Below are 14,657 nucleotides of genomic sequence, written 5' to 3'. Positions count from 1 at the left end.
TTCGTGAAAAGAAAAGTTGTTAAATTCAAAGTAATTAGACATGACAACCGAAAGGATAACAAACTAGAGCACAAAAAATACAAGTTATTACAAAGTTTCTCCTCTAAAGGCCATTAAAAAAAAACTAAATATTATCATAAAGTCCATGACAAAGTTCAATTTCCTAAATGCAAAATAAGCGAAAGGTCCATTATCGACCAAACAAAAGACAATGGAACAGCCAAAAGGATGTGATCACACATTAACAACGTCCTCCTCTTCATTAGCCATATCTGTCTCCAAACAATAGTTGTCTCTAGGTCCTCCATGGCCTTCAAAACCTCAATCTCATCTTCATCAAGGAGGCGATTATCATAGATGTCTTTGTTTACGTCAAAGTGAGCACTCTCTACGAATACTCTGTTTTATAAGAACACCGCCTGTTGCAAGCCCTTTTGAAAACCATTAATATGTTCCATCACCACATACTTCTTTAGATCCTTCAATTCTACCTCTATACCTCCATACTTCTCCTTCCATTCATCAATGTCGGCCTCTAAATCCTTCACTCTCTCCTTCCCCTTTTTCTTTGAATCTAGGAACCTCACCTTCCAAGTGGCCAGACGTTTCTTCTCGGCTTCCAACACCTCCTCCCTCTTAGCCCAAGCCGCCTTATCCTCGTCATATTTGGCTTGTATGAGCCTTAGATCCTTATCAATTTTCGCCTTATCACCATCTTTCAACTCCTTCTACAACATACCGCCAACTCTATGACTAAACACCAACATCTTACTACTAAACTCCACCAACGCTCAAATAACAGCATTTGGCTCCATGTCATCCAATGACTTCATCACTTCCTCATCCAAATTATTCTTTACTTCTCTTTGAACGCGAGTCTCTAGCCTCTCCAACAGCTCGACCTATGTTCTCTTATTTCCAGCAGAAGAGTCGGGGCCTAGAAGCTCAACTTTGAGTTTCTTCATCTCATTTCCTACCCCTTTCTGGGTAGGCACCACAACCTTCCTTTTTTTCGCCACTTGGTGCACGAACATCCACCAACGCACCTTTCAAATTGGGTACTGCAGGCTCCCCAGATTTTTTGGCTTCCTCCACCAACTTGTTTCTCAAATTCCTGAACATATTCAAAGTCTTCTTACCTTGTTGAGCCATATAACTTGCACCAAAATAACATAAATGTGCACATAAAAAACAAGCAAACAAACTATGTAAGATACTTTCTAAATCAACAAAGGGATGAGTGGACAAATAAACCCTAACTAGTAGGATCTTTTTCAAAAAAAAAAATTGTTTGACCACTTGCATAAAGTTTCCTTTATAGTTGAATTAATGTAAATACATAAGTGGTAGCACACCCCATTTATGTGTACATATTTTTTAAATATATATGATATTATATTAATAGGTGTTGATATTAATATATGAAGTAAATTTATATGTATGATATTAATATCCAAAATAAATTTATATTTATTAAAAATAAAGTAGAATAAATAGAAAAAAGAAGAGAAGATAATTGTTAAAGGATAAAAAAAACTGTTAAAATAATTTTATAGAAAATATGTAAAAATAACTATTAATCTTTAAAAAATAAATAAATAATTATATTATAAAAGATAAATTAGAAATAAGTAATTGTGAACACAAAAGATAATTTTCTTTATATATATATATATATATATATAGAGGTATAATTACTCGTATAGTACCCATTTTGGGACTAGTGTGTCAAATAGGTACTCAATTTGAAAAAAGTGTTAATTGCATCCCAACTTTTGAAAAAGTGCTTCAATTACCCTTTTAGACGAAGTTGAATAACACCATTAGTCAACGTGCCACGTGTTAGTCTGTGATTTTTTTAATTTTTTTTTAATTTTTTTAATTTTTTTTTTACTTTTTTGATAAAAATAAAAATAAAAATGCCACGTGTCAAGTCCCTATGTGTGACACATGGCATTGTCAGTGTCATGTGACATTGCAATGCCACATGTCAGTATCACTATCAGATGTCATTGTGTTAATTTCGATTTAGTCCCTATATATGTTTTTTTGTTTCAATCTAGTATCTACTTATGTGTATCTGATTTAATTTTGACCTAGTATTTTTTAATAATTAAAATTAATTTTTTATAAAATTAAAAGTAATTAAGTATAAAAGTTTTACAAAAATTAAGTATTTGATATTTATATTAAAATTTAATGGTAAAAGTCATTTTATTAAGTCATTTTTAATAAAAAAATTAAAAGTAATTAAGTATAAAAGTTTTACAAAAATTAAGTATTTGATATTTATATTAAAATTTAATGGTAAAAGTCATTTTATTAAGTCATTTTTAATAAAAAAAATTAGTATAACATTCATACCAATAGAAATTTTGGTTTAAAATTAGTAAGAGACAATATTATTCTATTTTAGAAAAAAATAAAAATTAACAAAACATGAGTACTTAATTAAAAAGTAATTAATAAAATAATGTTAAAAAGTCGTTTTTAGTAAAAAATATTAGTATTACATTTATACAAAAAATAAATTTGGTCTGAAATTGAGAGAAACAATATAAATATTTTAGTACTAAAATTTTAAAAATATTTATACTTAATTATTTTTAATCTTATAAAAAATGGATTACAAAAATATTTTAATTATTAAAAGAAATTGGAACAAAATTGAATCAGATACACATACTTAGATACTAAACTGAAACAAAAAGACATATATAGAGACTAAATCGAAATCAACATAATGACATCTGATAATGACACTGACACATGACATTACAATGTCAGTGACACTGACAATGCCACGTGTCACACACAGGAACTTAACACGTGGCATTACTTTTTTTTTTCCAAAAAATTTTAAAAAAATAAAAAATAAAATAAAATAAACCACTGACTGACACATGGCACGTTGACTAACGACGTTAGTCAACTCCGTTTGAAAGGGACCTAATTGAAACACTTTTTTCAAAAGTTGAGATACAATTAACACTTTTTTTTAAACCGGATACTTATTTGACACACTACTTCCAAACTGGTTACTATACGAGTAATTATATATACATATACATATACATACATACATACATATATATATATATATAATATTATATTATATATAATTATAAATAATTATGCATTGATTAATTTTTCTAAAATAATTTTAATTATTTATTTAAAATAAATGATAAAATAAAAAATTAGGAATAAATATATTTTTAGGTGCCAAAATTGAAATCATTCCTATATGAAAATTTATTAAAATTTAGTCATTAAATTTTAAACATCGAATTTAAAAATAAATGAATATAATATTTTTATCTTAATTATGCTAATTTGTTTTAAAGCGTAAAACGATGTTTTAAATTAATATATGAATTGTATACATTATGTACTTTCAAATTTACTTTCAAATTTAGAAACTAAAAACATATTTAATTTTTTTGAGAAATTAAGGACTCCTATCAAAAGTTTCTATCAACTATTTTCAACTCATAGGTTACAAGATAAGTTTTATTATTTTCAACTTAACTAATTTTCTTAAAAGATATAAATTGGTTACAGAAGTCTAGGAGCCGGAGGGGTATACTTGAACATGCAATAAGTTAAACTTTTTTTAATATGAACAAATCTTTGAATGGAGTTACTATTGATATTTTTTCCTATAACTTCTAAGAACCTAAGCAAGCTTGTTCGCAAATAGTGTTCTTGTGCAAATAAAACTAAGGTAGCCAGGTTCACAATGGGTAGGAGTGCTGGATAGCATGAAAGTGGTAAGATTGATTAACAAGAATGAAGATGAAGGTAAGTGTTATGAAAAGTTCCATGAAGAAGAAATTCTAATGTGCCCAAGTTTGCATAAGCTTATAAATTAAGTGCAATCGCAACTTGTGAGCAATGATAAATATCAACTCCTCAAGCAATGTATGGTATTCTATTAATTCAAAGCATACAAAAACTATCCAAGCTTACAAATTAGACAAAATGTTAGCCAGAATCTCCACATTAATGGTTCAATAGCAAAGCAATGGCGTATTGATCAGAGAGCACAAACTTAGAGAATAAATATTTGAAACTTAAGCCCCATCTGGCTGTATAAAGGGGTTGGCGATTTCATCTGTACCATCAGTTGGGGACACAAGCATGACAGCAGTTCCTCTACAAACCTGCATTTAAATGAAGCATGACAACCTGTATTGCTAAGCCAGAATAATTGAAACTCTGTTTACAAAAATAGGCAGAAAATTTCAAAAAGTTGGTGGAGCAATACAAGTTCTAATAGACATGTGAATTTTCAATTTTTTTTTCCTTGCAGAAAATGCTTTCAAGTTGTGATAAGTTGACCGAAATTAAAATGTAATGAATACTAGCAACTGAGAAATCAGTGAGCGAGACTCCTCTCTCTGATAACACAATACTCAAGAAATAAAAAGAAAATATGACTGTCACTGGTGCAACCATCCCACGCCATCAATATTTTTGTCCTCCCCTCCCTAAGTTCCCATCCCACGCATTCAGTTAAGACTTTTTATTCTCTCTTCGTTTAACCAAATGTGCTTTATTTACTCTCTGTCTATGGCCATCATATTTCCCTGTTCTCCTGAACATGTGTTAAGGACCTATGACAAGAAATTCTACAAGAGACATTGCACACTCCAAATTTATAGAATTTAAATAATGAGCATATACATCTTAAAACTGATTATAGAGTAAAATACAGCTTTCACTCTCAATAAACATTTAACATGGCAAGAAATATGTCAACTGCTTTACTATAAAACACCTACTATCTTAATAGAAAATTACAGTTAGAAAGGATTTTAATTTCTTTTCCTAAAACTATGTTAATGCAGTTAGATGAGATGCTCTAAAACTTCACCATATTGTTTAGGTTCCAATTAGAACCCACTAAGGGATCAAGGGAGGAGACAACGGCAAATATACAGATGTTAGAAAATGAAAACTGTTGCTTATGTTTTGCAAGGATATAATTGATCTCTCCCATGCACTTGGACTGTAAGTCTAATCAATTAATTAAATGTGTTTCATACAAATAAAAAATAAATATCACGTTAACTTTATTTTTAAACTGCCCTACAAACTCACAGATGCAAAATTTCAATTAAGCATAACAGAATAGTTTGGCCCTAAGTATCTTATGAACCACGAGTTCAGTTAACACAATGGCATCAGCACAATGCAGCAGGGGAAAAGAAAAGCTGGAGATACCCAACCCACATTTCATTACGATAATGTATAGCCAAAGCATTGGTTTGCCATTTTAGTTTTTCTCCAAAATATCAAACATAGCCTAAAAAAAGTTTATATGTGATACGCACAAATAATGATTTATCATTTTCACGTGCTCATTTGGTAACTTTTTATAAGCTCGAATTACTTTAAGTTGATATAGTTTCTCTATTTCGTCTAAAGCTTTCAGTTGAAGAAAAATCACCAGGTCTCATAATTTTGTTCACACATTCAATGCATGTTGTTTAAATTTTCAGCATGGTTTATTAGCAATATTTGGTGAGCCAGAGGATCCAATTTAGACACTCATTTGATGTTGCAAAAGAAAACTTACAATTAGGCCAAGTTGTCTGGTCTGATCGGTAGTTTTGAGAGGATCATCAGGATCTGAAGCACAAGGAACAAATACAATCTTCTTTTAGAACCCAGAAGAGAAGAGACAAATAATTTTTAAGAAAACTAAATCATAATGCTCATAGTAGAGTCACACAAGCATATAAACTGAGAAAACTAAATCAGCTTCTTGGACACATAATCATATAATTATAAGTATAGTTGCATTGACATGTGATGTCCATGTAAGACTATAAGCATTCCGCTTTGCAAACAAAATCTGTATGGAAGTTCCATTTTGAATTTTGGACTCATTAAAGCTGAAACAATAATAAATAAAATGATGCTAAATTCAATCATAAAACTAAGAAAATGAGAAAATTCGGGGCTTAATTAAAGTCAGAAGAATTTCAAATATCTTCAGATATTACATTCTGATGCTTATGTTGTTCGATACTAAAACTTCAGCCTTAAATCATAGTTTTTTTATTATTGATACGACCAAACACAGTAAAGATTTGACAAGGCCTGGGAAGGTTGGCTTCACTACACCGTTAATCTGCGACTATATAGTTCTTTACTCAACCAAATTCGAAGGTTTTAAAACAGTCTGTGAATGAGATTTTAGCTGCAACGTCAAGTTTTCTGCAGTCACTGGCACCGCAACCACATAATGACCACAACTGCAACCGTACCAACTGCATTTATCCTCGATTTCTCACAACAATAAAAATCGAATGAAAAAAAAATATCCCACCTAATTAAAAACCTTGGTCATTGCTAACTCAATCTTTCATCAAAAGTCTCGGTATATAGTTCTCAATGATTTTCTAAAAACCAAACTAGTCATTTAGTAAAGAAATAATAATCAAGAAACTCCACAATAAATCAACAATAACTAACAGGCTGCACCAATATCCGCTGAAATAACTGGAAATTCAGTGCATGTATGAAATCAATAACATAACAGAATAACGGATGGATATAGCTAGTGCGGAAACTATGTCGCTAAATAGGTAATAGAAAAGAAAAACAAGAACCTGCCGGTATTTAGTTACCTCTTAAAAACTCCACAGCTTCATCTAGGACAAGGTTAAGTAACTGATCATACCCTTTTAGAGTCCCTGTAACTGCAATCCAACAAAATAAAATGTAAACAAAAAGTATACATGTAAAAGAGTTGTCTTATATCTTAGTCATGAAAAAACTCGAAATTGAAAACTCGAAATTTAAAACCGAACGAAATCTCGCTCATTTTAAACAACCATTGAATGAATCACTAACATTTAAAAATAAATAAATAAATCACCCAAGTCATAGTTTAAAAATAATAATAATAATATTTGACAGAAGGGAATTGAGTAACCTAACCTTGTCTGCCACCAGTAAGCTTAACTTGAACACCTTTGTCTACGAACTTCGCAAGGTCTAGAACGGTTTCTTTTCTGCCCGACTGTTCAAATTTTAAAACAACATGAAAGTAAAGAAAGAGAGATGAATGGCAAAGCAAAATGAGTATTCGAACCAACACATTAAAAGAATTACAGAGATGGGGGAACCCTAAAAGAAGAAAGAGAGATAAAACAGTTATGAAATTGAAGATATTATTAGGGTTTGCTGAAACTCACCATGATCAATTCACGTTCAGTAACCTGAAGAGAAAGGAAAGAAGAAAGTGACCGAGCGGATTTGAATATATATAGAGTAGGGAACTGAGAAGCGAGGCGTGAAGGACACACATGCGAGTCCAGTATATATGGACGCGGAAGAGGGACAACATAAGAAATAGTTTTGAAATATTTTAGATTACCGATTATAAAAAAATTTTAAAAAAAAATTAATCACCATTATAATTATTTATAATTATCAATAAAGAAATTCTTATCTTAATTTGCTTTGTACCTTTCTATTATCAAAAAAAAAAATTATCATTATAGTTATCTGTAATTATTCATAAAAAGATTTATTATGCCAATTCTTATCTTTATAATACACAATTTATTATCAATCTTATTTTTATCAATATAATTTATTTTATTACTTAAACCCTATAAAGTTTAATTGTTTTTTAGTTCAATTAATTACCAATAATAAAAAATTGCACATGATAAAATTATAGAAATTATTTATTTTATAATTATTTTTATAATTTTAACTATACTTTTCTTATTTTAATAACTATAATGATACAAACTTTTTTTATTTTTTTATTATGATAAGAAAGAGTAAATTCACCGACTAAAATAAATAAAAACTATTATTAGATTTAATATATATATATATTTATATTTATATATATATATATATATATATATATAAATAAGATAAATAAAATGTATAATTTTAGTATAAATAGTTAATTGAGTTTAAGACATGATTATAAAAGATAAAACAATAAAATAAGATATATTTAAATCTTATAAATTTAAGATTTGTTAAGCTTATAATATTTTCTATAAATATTATAAATATTAAATTAATTTTATTATTGTGTTGGCTTAGTTATATTTTGGATCTTTAATAAATTTGAGAATTTTCAGTTGAGTTCGTATTAAATTTGGATGATTTATTGAAGTTTTAAGATTTCAAATCTTTAAACTAAGTCCCAAATAAATTTTTCTGTTACTCATATGGTGTTAAAGTCCCAAAACTCATATGGTGTAAGTTATCTTGAACGGTTATTTCGTTTAAATATTATTATATAATACATAGTTGCAAACTAACACGAGGAATTTGCTGTTATATTTACTTAAAAATATTATAAATTTATAAAATATAAAATTAAAAACATACAAAGTATATAAATTCATAAAATTATGAAATATAAAATATAAAATATAAATACAAATTTTATAATTTTATAAATTTATAATTTTATGATTTTATAATTTTATAATTTTACGATTTATAAACTTCTAAATTTATATAATTTTATATTTTATAATTTTAAAATATAAAATATAAAATATAAATACAAATTTTATAATTTTATAAATTTATAATTTTATGATTTTATAATTTTATAATTTTATAATTTTACGATTTATAAACTTCTAAATTTATATAATTTTATATTTTATAAATCTATAATTTTCTAATTTTATATTTTATATTTTGTAAGATTATAAAATTATAGGATTATAAATTTTTAAAATCATAAAACTATATTATATTTCATAATTTTATAAATTTAATTTTTTTTATTTTGTAATATTATATATATTTTTTAATTTATAAATTTATAACTTTTTTCTATTTTGTAATTTTTTTTAATTTATAAAATTATGAAATATAATATAAAATTATATAATTTTATGATTTAAAAAAATTATAATTTTATAATCTTATAAAATATAAAGTATAAAATTATAAAATTATAAAATGATATAAATTTAGAAGTTTATAAATTGTAAAATTATAAAATTAAAAACTATAAAATTATAAAATTATAAAATCATAAAATTATATGTTTTTATTTTTTATTCCATAATTTTATAAATTTCTAATTTCTAATTTTTTAATATTTTAATTTTATATTTTATAAAGGGTTAAGTATGTTTTTAGTCCTTGAACTTTGATCCAAAATTGAATTCGTCCATGTCCGAATTTTTGATACATTTTGGTCCCTAAACTTTTAAAATGAATTAATATAGTCTTTTTAACCTAATTCACATTAACTCTTTTGACATGTCGAGTGCATTAGTTCATGTTAGTATAGGAGATGTTTATACTGTTTGACACGTTCCCGGTTTAATATATGTTTGGAAATGTGTTCGACACGTCAAGAAAAAAATTGACGTAATTAGGATAAAAGAATTATATTCATTCATTTTTAAAGTTTTGGGATTAAAATGTATTGAAGTTTCGGATATGGACAAATTCCAATTTTGGATCAAAGTTCAGGGACTAAAAACATATTTAACCCTTTCATATATTTATAATTTTTATTAGCTTTAAGAATAATTTTAGGTAAATACAACACAAATCCTTGAGAAATCTTTATTATTGTGTTAAGTTTGCAATAATATATTATGTAACGATATTTAGGCAAAGGACATTGCAAGATAACTACTATATAACCTAGATAACCGAAAAATCTAATGATAAGACTCGATTGAAAAATGTTGAGGACTCAAAAAATCATAAAAATTTAATAGGAACTCACCTTAAAGTATCCAAATTTATCGAGATTCAAAACATATTTAAATCTTGTATTATTCTAAACATAAGTTTAATCGATGCTATTAGTGTTTCCACCGGTGACTAATGCTAATATTTAAATATTATAATTTATGTACTTAGTATTGTTTAAGTCGTCACTACTTATTATTAAATATTTGAATTTTCTATATTAATAATTGTTAATGTCATAATACCTTCTATAAATATTGAAATAATTTTCATTGTGTTTTATTAAACATCGACTTAATCAACGTTGTTAATGTTCATCATTATTTATCAAAGGTAACATCTTTGTGTCAATATTTTTGGAATCCTTCTATCTTAGAAAAGGGCCAATCATTTCTCTATTAAGGTCAACTTTTATTTGTTTAAGTTGACTTTTGATTAATTCTAATAATATTCGTTTTAATAGTAGTTAAAATAATCTTAAAATTGTGGATAATATAAAAATAAATGATGTGCAGCCTATTGATTTCTGATTAAAAACGAGATTTTGTAATATTACAATATTTTAGTTTTTATCAAACACAATTTGTATAGCATATTTTTTTTTCTATTGTAAGTTAAAACTAATAAATTTAATAATGACGTTTTCTTTCAATTTTATAACTTTCGGTAATTTTTACTCCAAGTAAAAAAGTAAGTTAAAAAAGGTTACTAGACGCAGATAGTTTTATAACATTGTTGATATCGAACATTTTTTAGGACTCTTTTCTTTATTTGTCTTCTCTTTTAGTCGGCCACACGAGGTAGTATACCTATAAAAGGTGTTTCAATACTTAAGTTAGTGTTTATCCATTGTTGATATCGGACAAATGAGTAGTTGGATATTCAGAAAGCGTACCTTTTTGCTTCTACAACTACTTGTATTTGTAGGGTTGCTTGGTGGGTCAGTTGGTAATCATGGGATGATCTCGACCCAAGTACAACATAATCGTATTTATTGCTAAACCTTTTATAATGGCCTCGTTGATCTTCTTTTGACATATTTTTAGCTTTAGTTATTGGTTGGGCAGGCTAATCGAGAATGTTTAGTGATTGTCGGTCAATTTATTCAGCTATCAATATAATTACTAAGGCAATCAGTTGATTCACTAACACCCTAGGCTCGAGTGGATATGATTAGGCTTGTCAGGAATGGCAATGTGATGACATCAAGGTTGTACGGATTAGAAAAAAAATTCAATTTCCTTTAGCTTCCATCAGGGTCGACTACTGGCCCCTAGGCTCTAAGTGTGAGAAGCCGCTGAGAGCTTATAACTTGTATGGGGATTCACGCACGTTAGAGTTGATGTGAATCGTCACATGTTTTTGACCGTTGGATGTCAAGTGATCTAATGATTGAGAGAGTCGCAACACTTGACTTGCCATGTGTCACCCTTATCTATAAATAGGAGTGATTGTCGTGGGTTCAACCATTCATTCGTTCCTGATTTTGGTTGGGTACTCTAATACCAACAACTTGAAGTGCTTCATGTTTGTTGTTAAGGTAAAAAATATCTTCTCTGTCTTCTTTTTTGTGTTTGATAGTTTACATAGGATTGATTTCAGAAATATGGAGATAATAAGTTATGATACACTAGTGTCTCCAACTGTAGATGAGGCTTCTCAAAGTAGTTGTGTGATTAGGGAGTTGAGCGACAACGAAGTTGTCTACCAACGGGATGTCGAGGGTGACAACAATAAGGGGAATGTTCCCAATATGAGTATGACTCGGTAGAGGGTAGTGTTTGGGGGCACTTCTCCAAATTTAGGGCCAACATTAATCTTAATTATTTCATGACCAATACCTCCTTGGTAAATGATGGGTATTCAAATACCATTGTGTTTGTGCGACAATGTTCTACTTATGTGATCTGTTCCGACCGAGGAGGCACTAAGGAGGAGTTTTTTTTTTATTCTAATCTTACCATGAACTTACATGTTCATTTTCCTTTAGTTAATGTCATAGTGGATGTTCTTTGGCTATTGAATGTGGCTGCCACCCAACTGCATCCGAATAATTGGAGGTATCTTTAAATGTTTCGTATTATATGTTTGTATTTGGGGATACATGTATCGACCCCTATTTTTGTTAGTTATTATAGCACCCAACCTAGTGATCTAATTGGGTGGATGTCGTTAATAAGTAAGCCTAGAACTTCATGTTCCTTCTGTTTACTTGATACAAAAATTTTAAAAGTAACTTCTTTAAGGTCATTGCCCAAGATTCTAGCTAGTCTCGCTTCTATGATAGGGATGTGTCCCCTTTCTGTTTTATTGGACTAGGAATCCACAAAAGTATAAATCTTGGTCGAGGTTAATGATGACTCCTGCGGAATTGGAGACCATGTCAATATTGGACAACCTTCCTCATAGGCTTCACACTTGTAATTTCTTACAGGTGTACATGTTCAAGGACCGACTCGGTGCTTTTGATGGTATGACCAATTCCTTCTTGTCTATTTCACTTATTCTTTTTCTAACCTTCTTTTATGCATATGTCATGGCGGCTACTGATCTGAGAGTGGGAGAATGTTTCTTTAAAGACATATTGGCCTGTCATGGTGTTACTGACACTGTCGGGGTGGGTACCTCAAGAACGGGTGGTGCAAGCGAAGCATGTCCATTTGTAGCAGTTGTCGCCATCCCGAGTGTTATGGTGGAGGATGTGAGTCATATCCAGTTGTGCTAATTATTGGGAGCCATGTCACTCCTACCAAGCGGTCTTGACATGATGACTAGGAGAAGGGAAAAGAAATTAGGAAATCGATAAGCTCCTCATCGGTTAAGAAAGCATCAAAGTCATCCTCTGGTAAGGAACTTTTGAGTTGTCATCTTCATGTAGCCGACAAGGTGAGTGTGGTCTTTCCCCTACCGAACAAGAGGTGTTTACCTCTATCCCCATTGAGGAACTGCATGATGTCTTCTTGGAGCTGGCCTCTCGCACCCTTGTTTTAAGAAAAAAGATGGCTTCTAGCCTTTATCGGCTGTGTGATCTAAATGTTGAAAAGCTAAATGCCAAGTTAAAGGAATTGGCTGCCTCCATAAAGTCTACATTAGATGCTAATGTTGAGCTGAATGGCCGAGTATGGAAGTCGATAAGACTACCAGAGAGGTGGCTTATAGTCAAGCGTGAAGGAGAAGACAAAGATACTCGCCTCACTCCATTCCACAATTAGGTGACCAAGAAAGACTTAGAGGTTGTAAACCTTACTAAGAGCTTGAATGATGAAGTTGTTGCTCTATGGCATATGCAGACTAACGTAGAACACCTATAAAATAGATTACAATTTATTGAAGAGGTTGCCATGATGCAACATGAGCTCGACTCTACTAAGTCGCTCCAGAAATTTGCTAATTTTTATTAAATGCCTCTGATGAAGGCAAATTCGATGTCGGGAAGGATTTTTACAAAGGTGAGTTAGTGTTGACAGAAAGCATCCCGTATGAGGAGGGGGTGAACATCAAAGTTGTTTGTCTTCCTCTTGATGGTAATAAGTCATAGTATTTTGTACCTTTTCGGGTGTATTGTCCTTGACTTTTTGCTTGTAATGAATGATTACTTTACATGATCAATGGTGTTTCATTTTTAATGAGGTGTTTTCTTCTTCGTTCGTAAGTTATTTATTCGTCCGGTGTTTACATTATCGGTTGCCATTATTTCTACGTTGTTAATTGGTATAGTTGGTGTAGTTTTGTTTATTAACTTATGTTCACGTGTTGCCAACAGATTCGTTCATTGACTTATTTGGTCTTGTATAACGAGTGTTGTTGGTTGGGCTTTTGTCCATCATCTTGCCCCAACAAGGATTTACTTGATGTGAAAGCTTCCTGCGTCTGCAACTATAGTTGCTAATAGGGATTCACTTTATATTAAAGCTTCCTACGCTGACAACTAGTGTTGCTAGTATGGATTCACTTGATGTGAAAGCTTCTTGCATCAACAATTGGTGTTGCCAGTAGGGATTCACTTTATATGAAAGCTTTCTACGCCGACAACTGGTGTTGCTGGTAGGATTTCACTTTTATTAAGTTGTTTGGTCATTTTAACAGTCAAGACTTATATTATTAGGTCGATGTCTCATTAAAACCTCCACAACCAAAACCCTTGTCAGGAAAGAATGTCGATGGTTGATAAGTCCCTAATCTCATGACTTTTTCTTAGCCAATTGCATTGTTTTGGGTGGATTTAAGTGGATAATTAGGAGTCATTAGCTTATAATTGGTTTAGTTAGGTTTCTAGCCTAGTTTTTGAAAAATAGTCTAATTAGGTGTTTTTAGTGCATTCTTTAACATAGTCATCAGGAGTACCAATAGTTAGACTTAGTTTAATACGTGATATAGGTTCATGAATAGGTGGTAGCATATTAGTCTAGTCTTAGCTTAGTTTGGAGAGGTTTAGGAATATAATTAACCTAGTGTTACTCTAGTTTTAGGAGTTTTTGAATAGGTTTTGGTGTGCTTAACATCCACATGTGGGTTTTTGAGTTCTATGCAGATATGAATATCCAAGAAGATTGCAAGTGACCAAAGGAAACCATGAAATGATTCTAATCTAGCCAAGTGGCTCACAATGGTAGAGTTGACTTTTGGTGCATATGTTGACCAAAGTTTGACCAAAAATTGACTTTTGATTTTCAATTCCAAATGAAAAGGCACCTTTTGGAAAAGCTTTAGGGGGCACTACAATAGCCTTGTTTTGATCCTAAAATTGCTGAAAAGTGGTCCATAGATGCATAATAATCTTAATTTTCATTTTTGCATGTTTAATTCCTTTAAGTGAATTATAGATATAACATATTTTGATTTGGTGGTTTCTAACCTGTTTTTTTAGTTGTAGCATAGTTAGTGGCACAACATAAATTGCGACGGGACGACGAAATAAAAATAAATTCGTTTGAAAATAGAGA

The 14,657-nt window shown here is 30.0% G+C and overlaps 2 protein-coding genes across 3 annotated transcripts; one reads left to right on the top strand and one right to left on the bottom strand.

Moving 5' to 3' along the window:
- Window positions 1–3,845: 3,845 nt before the first annotated feature.
- LOC114176544 (sm-like protein LSM7) lies at window positions 3,846–7,350 on the bottom strand. The gene is made up of 5 exons (XM_028061616.1): window positions 7,212–7,350; window positions 6,955–7,036; window positions 6,642–6,713; window positions 5,585–5,637; window positions 3,846–4,166 (listed from the first exon to the last, which is right to left on the bottom strand). The coding sequence occupies exons 1-5, from the start codon at window positions 7,212–7,214 to the stop codon at window positions 4,077–4,079; spliced, it is 300 nt and encodes a 99-aa protein (XP_027917417.1). The 5' UTR covers window positions 7,215–7,350; the 3' UTR covers window positions 3,846–4,076.
- Window positions 7,351–10,986: 3,636 nt separating this feature from the next.
- LOC114177346 lies at window positions 10,987–13,340 on the top strand. 2 transcript variants are annotated; one of them, XR_003603126.1, is made up of 2 exons: window positions 10,987–11,254; window positions 12,034–13,340. XR_003603126.1 is itself a non-coding variant. In XM_028062644.1 (2 exons), the coding sequence occupies exons 1-2, from the start codon at window positions 11,545–11,547 to the stop codon at window positions 12,437–12,439; spliced, it is 636 nt and encodes a 211-aa protein (XP_027918445.1). In that variant the 5' UTR covers window positions 11,028–11,544; the 3' UTR covers window positions 12,440–13,340. The 2 variants fall into 2 exon arrangements, 1 of the variants encoding a protein (XP_027918445.1); XM_028062644.1 differs by having other exon boundaries at window positions 11,028–11,774.
- Window positions 13,341–14,657: the final 1,317 nt, after the last annotated feature.

Source organism: Vigna unguiculata, chromosome 3 (genome assembly GCF_004118075.2).
Source record: "Vigna unguiculata cultivar IT97K-499-35 chromosome 3, ASM411807v1, whole genome shotgun sequence".
Classification (NCBI taxonomy): Eukaryota; Viridiplantae; Streptophyta; class Magnoliopsida; order Fabales; family Fabaceae; genus Vigna; species Vigna unguiculata.
Note: the sequence above shows the minus strand (reverse complement) of the source record. Positions and strands in the feature narration are given on the sequence as shown.